The sequence below is a fragment of the Pelobates fuscus genome, chromosome 6, assembly GCF_036172605.1.
Source record: "Pelobates fuscus isolate aPelFus1 chromosome 6, aPelFus1.pri, whole genome shotgun sequence".
NCBI lineage: Eukaryota > Metazoa > Chordata > Amphibia > Anura > Pelobatidae > Pelobates > Pelobates fuscus.
Window position 1 is genome coordinate 118,659,370 of NC_086322.1, and position 12,795 is coordinate 118,672,164.

Sequence of the window (12,795 nt, forward strand, 5' to 3'; positions counted from 1 at the left end):
CTGCGTCGGGGCATTCAGGTCCCTGGTGCCCGGGGAGCTCGGGGAATCCGCGCTCGCGTGGCCGCCGCCATCTTTGTGCGCTTGCGGCCTGGGCGTTGTGAGGTCGGCTACAGACGGAGTACCGTCTCTCCTTTTGTTTCCAGATTTTTTGTGCTGGGCCATCTCCGGAACCTTCTCTGTTGCTCTGCTAGCAATTTTGGGTGTTGGTGAGCGGGTGGTTTGCGTCTGGCGTGGTTTTTGAACCGTTCAGGGTGCTGAGCTCTCTGCCTAAGCGGCCATCACTTTCGGCGGTCAAGCCACACCCCCCTGATTAATGTGACATCTAAGGATAGCCCAACACCTAGATAATTTATGCACTTCCTCTCCCAATCTAACTTGAATTTCTCCTTAAGATCCAAGCTGGGTCCATTGTCAATTATTTTTAATTTTTTTTAAAATATTCAATCTAGAGCCGGAAAGTTTGACAAATTCTTCTACTAGTGAGAACACTTTTGGCAAGCGCCCTCAGGGTCCGCAAGAGTCAGGAGCATGTATTCGGCGTTGAGGGATTTTTTTTTTTTAGCTCTGATTTATTTATCGTCAAACCTTTAAAATCTGTGTTTATTCTAATAACTGTTGCCAGAGGTTCAATGGAAAGAACATATAAAAATGGGGCTAATGGACAACCCTGACTGGTCCTGTTCCGGATTGGGAACCAGTTCGACTGGAACATAAATCCTGAAACTCTGGCTTGTGGGTCCCCATATAAAGCAATTATGTAATATCTGAATAGGCCTCTGATGACAAAGTCAAAAACTTGTTCCAGATATGAGCACCACACCCAGTCGAAGGCATTTTTGGCATCGAGGACAATCATGGCACCTTTGCTGGCCAGCATAGTGAATAACATTGACACTCTTTTTAATGTTATCTGATGTACTCCTCCCCCTCACGAACACAGACTGATTGAAATGAACATCTCACTCATTAATTTAAATATATTCCAGAATCTTGGCCAATAGGCCCTTGAGCCTATTGGCCAAGATTCTGGAATATATCTTTATTTAAAATAATGAGTGAGATGGGTCTGTAATTACTCATTTGTGTTGGATCTTTATCAGGTTTAGCAATGAGTATAATACCCTAAGCATCTTGGGTGGAATAGTTTTGCATGTAGCGAACTCTGTAAGAGTCCTAAGCATGAAGAGAGAGATATTGTTTTAGCTTTTTGATAAACTGATGAAAACCCATCTGGAACCAGTGATTTACCACTCATTACTGCGCATATAGTCTCTCTAATCTCCTGTAGATAGAGGGCTATTTAACTCTTTTTTTTTACCTCCTTTTTACCTCAGATTTTTGGAAGTTTTAGCTTGTTCAAATTGAGGAATCTATAAATATTAAATTGTACAGATTCTTATAATCTCAAAGCTTTACCAATTTGGGTTGGGGAGAGGAATTTTGAATTACTAGCTACAATTTTCTTAATTTGGAGTTTTTCAGTTTTTATTTTATTTGTAATATTTCTACCGGTTTTATTTCCATGGTACCAACCTTGTTTGAGTGTTAGTAATGCTTTATTTTTATTTTATTTTTCTTGGGTTCTTTCTACAATATTCTGTCTGATTTTCCTTTATTTTACACAAAATCCTGAGTCTAAACAGGTCTAATGGAGCCTTTCCTGATTTATCCATTGAGTATGAAGTTCTTTCCCTTTCTGCTTTTTTTTATTTTTATTTTTTTATTTAAGTGCCCAATTTTATGAGCCAGCCTCTTTATAAATGATTTAAAGGCACACAAGAGAGTCAGAGACTGCACCACTATCATTGAATTAAAAAAATTCTTTGACCTGAGCACGTAAGTCTGGAGTATTAGTCTGATCTTAAAATACTCATTTACTCTCCAGCTATTTCTACTTCTATATGCAATTATTTTTTTTTTTTTGTTTCCAAACAAATTTGAGCATGATCTGACCATGTTCTAGTTCCGATTCCTGATTTTATGATCTGTTCCAGAACATCGTCCCTAACCAGGAAGTAGTCGGGCAAATGAGGTGAATGATATACTGAGATCATAAAGTTGAGTGGGCTGGGTCTCATGAGTGTACTAGCTTAAAAAAAATCTATGTCCAATGTAATCTGAGTTTAACCCTTTATCATAAAAGTTTATTCGATAATGAATAGTGTAAAAAATATATACGGAAGTAAGAAAGTAGTGTAAATTTCAGTTATCTGTTGTTGGTGGATTACTTATTAACCTCAAATGTTAAACTGGGGTTCAAACTATCTCTTATGCCGGTGTATCTCGAAGTCTAATTTACAAATGTAGCCAAATATGCCAAGATTACATAGTTACATAGTTACATAGCTGAAAAGAGACTTGCGTCCATCAGGTTCAGCCTTCCTCACATATGTTTTTTGCTGTTGATCCAAAAGAAGGCAAAAAAAAACCCAGTTTGAAGCACTTCCAATTTTGCAACAAGCTAGGAAAAAAATTCCTTCTTGACCCCAGAATGGCAGTCAGATTTATCCTTGGATCAAGCAGTTATTACCCTACATTGAAAGATTATATCCTTGAATATTCTGTTTTTGCAAGTATGCATCTAGTAGCTGTTTGAACATCTGTATGGACTCTGATAAAACCACTTCTTCAGGCAGAGAATTCCACATCCTGATTGTTCTTACAGTAAAAAAAAACCTTTCCTTTGCCTTAGACAAAATCTTCTTTCTTCCAGTCTAAACGCATGACCTCGTGTCCTATGTAAAGTCCGGTTTGTGAATAGATTTCCACACAATTGTTTGTATTGGCCTCGAATATATTTGTATAATGTTATCATATCCCCTCTCAGGCGACGTTTTTCTAAACTAAATAGGTTTAAATTTGTTAACCTTTCTTCATAGCTGATATGTTCCATTCCTTTTATTAATTTTGTAGCCCGCCTCTGCACTTTTTCTAGTGCCATAATATCCTTCTTTAGAACAGGTGCCCAAAATTGCACAGCATATTCAATGTGGTCTTACCAGTGATTTATAAAGAGGCAAAATGATATTCTCGTCCCGAGAATGAATGCCCTTTTTCATGCATGACAATACCCTACTGGCCTTGGCCACTGCTGATTGACATTGCACATTGTTGCATAGTTTGTTGTCTATAACAATTCCCAAGTCCTTTTCGTGTGTTGTTATCCCTAATTCGCTTCCATTAAGGGTATACGTTGCTTGTGTATTCTTTACGCCGAAGTGCATAACTTTGCATTTTTCAACATTAAATTTCATCTGCCATTTAAGTGCCCAGTCCTCCAGTCTATCTAAATCCCTCTGCAGCAAGGTAATATCTTGCTCACATTGTATTATTTTACAACGTTTTGTGTCATCTGCAAACACTGAAACATGACTTTCAATGCTGTCTTCAAGATCATTTATAAACATGTTAAATAGAAGGGGTCCCAGAACAGACCCCTGAGGGACACCACTTGCCACCTCTGTCCAGCTTGAAAATTTACCGTTAACGACAACTCTTTGTACTCTGTTTTTAAGCCAATGTTCTACCCAAGAACAAGCATTTTCATCTAGACCGATTTCTTTGAGTTTGAACACTAATCTTCTGTGTGGAACTGTATCAAATGCCTTGGCAAAGTCCAAATAGATCACATCCACTGCAACACCCTGATCTATACTTCTACCTACTTCTTCGTAGAATGCAATCAAGTTAGTTTGACACGACCTGTGCTTCATAAAACTGTGCTGATTTTTGCTGATAACCATGTTCTTCTCAAGGAATTCTTGAATATAATCCCTTAATAATCTTTAAAATATTTTACCAGCCACAGAAGTTAAGCTCACAGGTCTATAATTTCCAGGCAAGGATTTTGAACCCTTTTTGAATATAGGAACCACATCTGCCTTCCTCCAATCCTCCGGAACACTTCCTGAAAAAAGAATCTTGAAAGATTAAAAACAGAGGTTCACTTATTTCTACACTTAGTTCCTTACAAGTAAACCGACAATATATCATACTACGTAACTTTACGATATTCTAAACTGGAGATGGTATAATTTATGCCAAATGTTTGAAGTTATCTGTGCCTTACTAAAAATCCTATCTGGGTCACAAAAGTCCCATGCTTTTTACATATATAATTCTACTTCTATTATATTGCAGGTTTTGGTTACAGTGCCACAATGCTTGGAAATTCTGCTGTTGTCACATCGTCAAAACTGGGCAAAAAAGATTGAGTATATCATATTTGATGAGGTGTGTATTTTTTTTTTTTTTTTTTTTTATCAAGCACCGAAAAAAAGTTCACTTCAACCATAGCACAACTACCAGAACTTCCGAGACAAGTTGTACATCTGAACAGTTTATAGGAAAATGTTTTTGTGCTGTATTAATCATTAGGCATATTAAATGCTTAATAAATAGTGGTTTGTGACAAATTAAAAACAGCCTTACAAAACATAGCCGAGAGAAGCAACATAAGAAAACTTTTACAATTAAGGTATTTAACAATTGTTACCAATTTTATCTTTTTAATCGGACATTTTTGGAACTGAATTTTCAAACTGAAAGGAAATTTTTTTGGAAAGGAAATTCAGAAGAACAGTAAATCAGAATCCAATCAATTTGGGAGAACAAAAAAAACATTTTGCCATGCACAAGTCTAGTCATTATGGACAGGATAATGACTACTAGAGATCACAGGAATAAGAACACAATACATTCCTGTTTTTAAATACAAATGTTTAGTTTTGATATTTAGAAATGTTAAAACTTTTTCTTTCTTAACTCAAGATTCACTGCTTAGGTGGTGAGATTGGTGCCGAAGTTTGGGAGCACATGCTGGTTATGATTCGATGCCCATTTCTAGCTTTGTCTGCAACAATTAGCAACCCAGAACATCTAACAGCGTAAGCATTCATTTAGTAGCCAACAGAAAGTTCTTATTGCTTAAAAATAGCATCACTTAATTCAGATTATACTTATTTTCTTCTTAAAATGCAATCTAATAGGATTTACATATGTTCATTCTAAAGGTGGTTACAGACAGTGAAACAATACTGGAAGCAAAGTGATGAACTCATAGGAAGTACTAACTTAGCAAAAGGTGCAAACACAGGAAAAAAATCCAAGACAGTGAAAACAAGGGAGTCTTACAGGGTTCGCCTCGGTAAAGTATAGACTATTAATCAATTTATACATCAGAAGTATTGTGATTATAAAAGTAATCCTATTTTTATGAATTTTGTAGTGCTGCATGACAAGAGGTTCAATGATCTGGAAAAATACATGTGTTCTGTACAGCAGGGAAAAATTAATTTTGAATCCTATCACCCATGCGCAGCTTTAACAACTGATCATGTAAGTTGAATAATATCAATAATAAGGGCATGTTAAAATAACTATAGAGTTTAAGTAGTCTTATTATTTTTCATAGAAAATATAAAAACATTTTTACATTTTATTTACTATATAAACAGAACAAGTCAAATAAAATGGTTTAATGTACAGTATGACTAATGTTACCACTGTTGCTTTATATACATGTCATATAAATGTCATAACCTTGGGTTACGTCATCCATGAACATTATGACATGCCACCTGTGTAACACAACATACCAACAGTATTCTGATTATGTGATATGTTTCCATATGATGTACTCATAGTTGCCAAAAAAAATCCAATTATATGCATTAAAGTCTGCTTGCCTGAGTCATTATCTTATTAATGGAATTGGAGCAACTCGTGTGCTGTGAGCACAGCTTCGAACTGCTATCAAACTAGACCAGGGATAGGCAACCTTCGGCTCTCCAGATGTTGTGGACTACATCCCACATAATGCTCTTACACACATAATGCTGGCAAAGCATCATGGGAGGTGTACTCCAAAACATCTGCAGAGCCGATGGTTGCCTATGCCTGAACTAGACTGATATATAACTAAATAATAGCACTGAACCCAATTTGGAATTCTTAATACGCAACAATGTTTTGTGTGCAGAACTTTAAGTAGTACTGGCGTAATTAGTGCAGTTTGAATGATTAGAGAAACTAACCAATACATTTCCTCTCTGCAATCTGTCCTGGTTTACTCTAAGGTTCCAGCTCAAACACAAGACTATTGCATAATGCAAAGTGAGACCAAAGTGTTACATGTAAAGCACGTGCCCAGTTGCTTGGTCATTATGCTCTCATGTCATTAGAGTACTAAAGATTCTATTTCAGTATAAGATAAACATATCTTCCCTCCTTTATATCCGTGTCTAAGGGGCTTGTTTTATTTTTTTTAATGAATAATTGTACTGAACTAAATATAAAACTGCAAAGATTAGGTTAAAATAGCCAAACTGTGACTACAACTTCATTGGAAGCAGGGTGGAATTGATTAAATAAAGTTGGTTTAAATACTAATATAAATCACCGGTCATAAAGACTTACCGGTAATTCAAAAAGACTCATACTTGCTGGCTGTTATATCTATAATATTTTGCAACCAGGTGAAGATTTTCTCTAGAATAACTTTTAAGATTAGTTTTAAAAACCGTTTCATATACCGAGCTGCAGAATAAGCCTCCCCTCATACAAAGAATATAAACAGTCCACATACAAACTTACACACAAACTCAACACCACTAACAATCCACATACATGCACACAACCCCACATGCAGCCTCACATGCAATACCCCAAACAGCCTATACACACATACATACACTAACAAATAAACAATGTGACATATCCATCCACACACACAATTCCAGAAGCAGCCCCCATACACAGCCCACATTCATATGTATCATACGCGATACTACAAACTACTCATGAACATATACAATATAATAGCTCATATACGCACAAATACGATACAAAGCAATTGCAGTATAATAACACAATCAGAATACTGCAACATACACACCTTAATTTAAAAACCTAGGACCGACACGCTATGGGACATCACAATCTTATTTCGGCACAGTGCTCCTAAAAGGTTGCCTACCCGTGATAAAGATTTACAAAATAACAATGGAATTAAGGTCTTTTTCTGAACTTTATATATTTTACAACCTATTTATTCTGAAAAGTGCATGTTTTCTCTGCAGACAGAAGTTCGATTAACTTGGATTAATGGAATTAATTTACCAAAAATGTGAATATACAGCCTCCTGCTCCATAACTAATCCATATTTCATGTTGAATAACATTTTGGACTATAATCTTAAAATCAAACAAAGAAAAGGTAGCGCCACTGAAATATAAAGATAGTATACTACCATCACAAAGACAAACTGAAGAAGTCGAAAATATATGCACAAAAGCTAAAAAGTCTATAAGGTGGATAGATCCAGAGTAAGGAACCTGTCCGTGAAGAATGGTACAGTCTTGATAGTAGGTGCATTCCTCATTGTAAAATCAATTCTTGGAGTTTATATGAAATAGATAAAGTTGACCACTAATAGTGCAGTATGTCCCAAATAGGGTTGAATAGCGTATATTAAATCTTTGTGGTCCTATTCTTGTTTGATAGAGCCATCTACTTGGCTCTAGTGTTGATAGTGTACAGTGTTGCAATCCCCACTTATGGCATATGTGAGGTCTGTGTAGTCTTGATTGATACAGGAACCATAAAAAAAAAAATAAGAGACCGCAATAGTGCTTAAAGTATAAATACCAGAGGTGAGATTATAAAATATCAAGTGGTTACTCACATTTGATTGAGCAAGCTAACTGCTCAATGAAAATTGCTTGAGTGGTATAAAACTAGGATTCTTGGGAGTAATATCCTCATTGTAAAGCTAAAACTTCTGGTACCAGATGAAGATGAAGATGATGATGATGATGATGATAGCAATAAAAAAAAAACCCTAACATATATATATAATCTAAAAGTAAAATGGCTAACTCGCAAAGAGAAAGTGGCCAAAATACCTTTATTAAAAACATATACTGTTATATTAAAAACCACAACGCGTTTCGCCCTTTGGCTTTTTCATGTGGAGCTAAGAAAGTACAATCTGGCAGGTATAAATAGGGAATGTACATCTTAAAAAAAAAAAAAAAAAAAAATACGTTTTTATAACCTACAAAATGGATAAAACGCATGCATAAGTCTTTGAATATATGTACAAGTGTAGTGTTACAGTATGGGTTAAAAACAAAGCTTATTTTTAGATATAAATGTGGTGATATTAAGGATCTGAAAATCACGTGGTCGGCGGCCATATTTAGTTATGGGCCGCACCGCGTGGTCTGACGCTAGGGATTATGGGGTTAGTAGTTTGTGTGCTCGTGTCCTACCGACTTTGGAGAAGGGGAGGTGCGTACATGTGGACACAATATATAGGACGCGACCTGTTCTCTCAGCGGCCGCGTCCTAATGATGTTTGTTGGCGTGTCCGAATAGCAAGAGTGAGTATTTAGATGTCTGGGGATGGGTCAGCAAGTGGGTGGTGACTAAGGGGTTAAAGTTGTGGGTACGGCCACCTATAGGTATCGAAAGGTGGGGGGAAAGGGGATGAGTAAACCTTCTCAAGGTTTACAGGATGTGGAAGAAAACTCATAAATTACATATAAAACTAATAAAATATTTCACATAAACTGTACAATACACAATGGGTGGGAAGAAGTGTTTGCAACAAGTGCTATAAACCACCTGAGTGGGAACCCCTTATAACACTCAAATAGCATACAATAAATACATACAGTAGGTGAAACACTTTAGATGAATGTAGATCCAAATAAAATCATAAGGCTCTCATGAGTTGCGCTGAGGGACTTATAAAGGATGTCCCCAAACCTGCTCACATTGACCCTCATAGATTGAGGGAGGACATGGGGGGGCTTAGGAAGTGGTGGGGAGCACTGCTCCCTGCCGCTTCTATTTTTACATTTTACAAGGATGGAGCTGTGCGCCGGTAGCTCCCTCCTTGTAATAAACTAAATGAACATTGATATTCGGTATTTGTTTGTTCGTCTGACATTTCTATTCATTAATTCATCTTTACGATGAATGAATGGATGAAATTCCCGTTCACATGCCCAAGTGTCTAACTAGGGCCTAGGTCCGGGCAGAAAATAAAGTTTAAAAACTAGGTAAGCTGGGGGGCTTAGGGGCATCTGGGGGTGACTAGGTGGTCAATTAGATGTAGTGGAGTTGGGAAGGGGGTTAAAAAAAGGGAAATGGGATTCGGCCATGACAGTGCCGCTTTAAGTATAAAATGGATACTTCTGGTTTTCCAGGATGAATAAATGTTTGTGTAAAAATTATGTAGACATATGATTTAAAAGATTTTCTTAGAAGTATAAAACCTTTTTAGCAAAACTGTAGCTGCTTTTATGCAATTCTCCCATGCAAGGGAGAAACCCACAGAAAACTAGGAATCATCCAATCACTAGCTGGTTACAGTACACATATTCCCTCCCCTCAGCCTGAGAGAACTTAATTATTTGTACATTTTAAACACACATTTTTCTCCAATTCTTAGATGTACCCCAAAACTATAACCTACATCCATAAATCATATATTCCCTGATATCCCCGATCTGGGTGAGCAACATACTGAAAAATCACCCAGATCGATTCAGGGGTTCACAAATTTCCTGGAGGTCTTAGTTTTACTGACCGCACACGAGGTGTATGCCCAAAATAGTTCCACACGAAAGGGCTCTGCGGTCAGTCTTCGTTCGACTAGCCAAAACATACAAAATCCCAGGGTTAAGGCGTTCATGACTTAGTTCGGCATAATCCCCTTGTTTTGTATACTGATTCTCAGAAACTACCGCTTCGTTCAGTTGGATTTTCACAAACTTCCATGAGGTTGGATGTTTTAGCAGTGTTCGTGCCGTTGAGTGTCCGATTTGGGTTCCAGACACTTGGCGACCAAACACCGCTAGTGTCCTTCCTATGCCAAAATGCCTGCCGACACGTGTCCGTCTATACGAACGACGGCCACCCTGAAGATCACACAGGGGTTCGGGCATTTGCGGTTAAGTAGGTATGCTGAAAGTTAATGGGGTTAATTGGTGCCACACTCCACTCCTGGGTGGCCGCGTTGTTCAGTACGAACCATATAGGGTAAGAGTTCTTAAGAGGAATACCCAATACACTTCTTTTTGTCCTAATCATTTTTTGAGGTACCCACCTCTCCAGGGTAATTTGTATCTTTGGATCCCAATGCACTTTAATAGTGTTTAGGACTTTTGTCGTGATTTACTATTGTAACTATGCAAACTCTATTTATATTACCCTGTATAAAACAAAAGTCTACAAAACAATTACCTTTATTTATTTGCACAGTCTAAAAGTGAGACTTTCATATATTTATATTTTATCTATTCTTCTATTCTATATAAATCTTTCTACAATTCTTCAGGCAGCATATATTTCTTAGGTCTCAAGATATATTTTATTAGTTTCATATGCAACTTATGTTTTTCTTCCACCTCCTGTAAACCTTGAAGGTTTACGCATTCCCTTTCCCCCACCTCCCGATACTCTTAGGTGGCTGTACCTGCCCCCTTTATCCCCCTAGTCACCACCAACTTGCTGACCCATCCCCAGACATCATCTAAATGCTTGTCACTTTTTCGCTATTAGGACGCGGCCGCTGAGAGAACAGGTCGCGTCCTATATATTGTGTCCACATGTACGCACCTCCTCTTCTCCCACGTCGGAAGGACGCAAGCATACAAACTACTAACCCCATAATCCCTAGCATCAGACCACGCGGTGCGGCTCATTACTAAATATGGCCGCCGACCACGTGATCTTCAGATCCTTAATATCACCTCATTTTTATCTAAAAATAAGCTTTGTTTTTAACCCATATTGTAACATTACACTTGTACATATATTCAAAGACTTATGCATGTGTTTTATCCATTTTGTACATTATAAAAATGTATTCATGACATAATTTTGGTGCCCTTTTTAAAGATGTACATTCCCTATTTATACCTGTACCTGCCAGATTGTACTTTCTTCTCTCCACTTGAAAAAGCCAAAGGGCCAATCGCGTTGTGGTTTTTAATATAACGGTATATATTTTTAATAAAGGTATTTTGGCCACTTTCTCTTTGCGAGTTAGCCATTTTACTTTTTTATAAAAATTTATATAACTTTTTTTTTTTTTTTTTTATAACCAATCAAGCTGTTTTTGCTTTGCCTTGTATAGTTCTATTTATTAATAGATTTTCAGATAATGGTTTGTACCACCCATGAATATATTTAGATAATGTTATCATATCCCCTCTGAGTTGCTGTTTTTTTCAAACTAAAGAGATTTAAATTTGTTAACCTTTCTTCATAACTAAAATGTTCCATTCCTTTTTATTAATTTTGTAGCACGCACCTGCATGTTTTCTGGTGCCCTAATATCCTTCTTTAAAACAGGTGCCCAAAATTGCACATCACATTCAAGGTGTGGTCTTACCAGTGATTTAGAAAGCGGAAAAAATATATTTTCATTCCAAGAATGAATGCTCTAATTTATACATGACCATACCTTACTGGCTTTAGCAGCTACCTATTGACATTACACATTGTTGCCTAGTTTGTTATCTATAACAACTCCCAAATCCTTATCAAGTGCTGATATCCATAATTCACTACCATTTAGGGTGTAAGTTGCACGTACACTTTACACCCCAAAGTGCATAACTTTGTATTTTTCTACAATAAATGTAATCTGCCATTTGAGTGCAGTCCCCCAATCTATCTACATCCCTCTGTAACAACGCACTATCATGCTCACATTGTATTATTTTAGAGTTTTGGGCAATCTGCAAACACTGAAACATGGCTTTAAATGGCTATTTGAAGATAATTTATAAACATGTTAAATAGAAGCAGTCCCAGAAAAGAACCCCAAAAGGGACACCACTTACCACTTTTGTCTAGCTTGAAGATTTACCATTAATGACAACTCTCTGTACTTTATCTTTAAGCCAATGTTTTTCCCAGGAACAGGATTTTTCATCTAGACCAATTTATTTTAGTTTGAACACCAATTTATTGTGAGGAACCATAACAAATCCATTAACTGTTTAAAAAGCTATATTGCTCTGTGAAAATGTAACCTCACTGTCCCAAAAATCTCCTTTTTGCGATTTCTTATTCTGTTTTATTGTTTTAAATATCATTACTTAACATGAACTTTCTATCATTTAGATCAAGAAATATGGCATCCCAAATGATCTGTCTTTTTCTCCTCGGGAAAGCATAAGATTATATGACACAATGGTGACTGCATGGCCAGAGTGGTCCAGAGTAAAGGTAAGAATATTAAAGAATGCATTTGTTAAATCATTCTTTGCATTATAATAAATAAGATTTTCTTTAGTTGACCCTTTTTTTTTTTTTGCTGTAATCCGATATGCTTTGTATAAATGGTACTTTAAAGACACTTCAATGAGGGAACTTTAAATGTAAAGATAATAAACATAGCATTATGCTTTACTTGAAATGCACCTGACTGTTTTTTATATGTTTTAAGGCCATCTTTAGGATGTACTTTTATCTATAGAGGCTTTTGACAGTGAGCCACAGTATATTACTGTATTTAGTACAGTGGTTGTAGTGCTTAACTCATTGGCTTAGAACGATTTGGCTCTTATTTAACGAGGTAGCCCAGAACTGCACAACTTGGCTCAGAATCCCAGGGAGTCCCCCGCGGCGGATCCTGCCTCCTCCGCCCCCCCCCCCCCCCCCCCCCGACCATGTGAGAGTGAGGTCCTTGCGAGGACCTCACAATCACATGGCCGGGTTAGCTGGCTGCTGCATTGCCAGCAGGGGGACTGCCTGTAATGACAGTCCCCCTG

At 37.1% G+C, this 12,795-nt stretch overlaps 1 protein-coding gene across 1 annotated transcript in view; it reads left to right on the plus strand.

Annotated features, from left to right (window-relative positions):
* The window catches only part of LOC134614424 (probable ATP-dependent RNA helicase DDX60), a 157,556-nt gene that overhangs the window by 78,849 nt on the left and 65,912 nt on the right, over positions 1-12,795 (plus strand). The window contains exons 17-21 of the mRNA XM_063458195.1: positions 4,141-4,233; positions 4,771-4,886; positions 5,013-5,146; positions 5,228-5,337; positions 12,146-12,250. Of these exons, the coding sequence (XP_063314265.1) occupies positions 4,141-4,233; positions 4,771-4,886; positions 5,013-5,146; positions 5,228-5,337; positions 12,146-12,250 (558 nt within the window). The remainder of the gene's footprint in view (positions 1-4,140; positions 4,234-4,770; positions 4,887-5,012; positions 5,147-5,227; positions 5,338-12,145; positions 12,251-12,795) is intronic.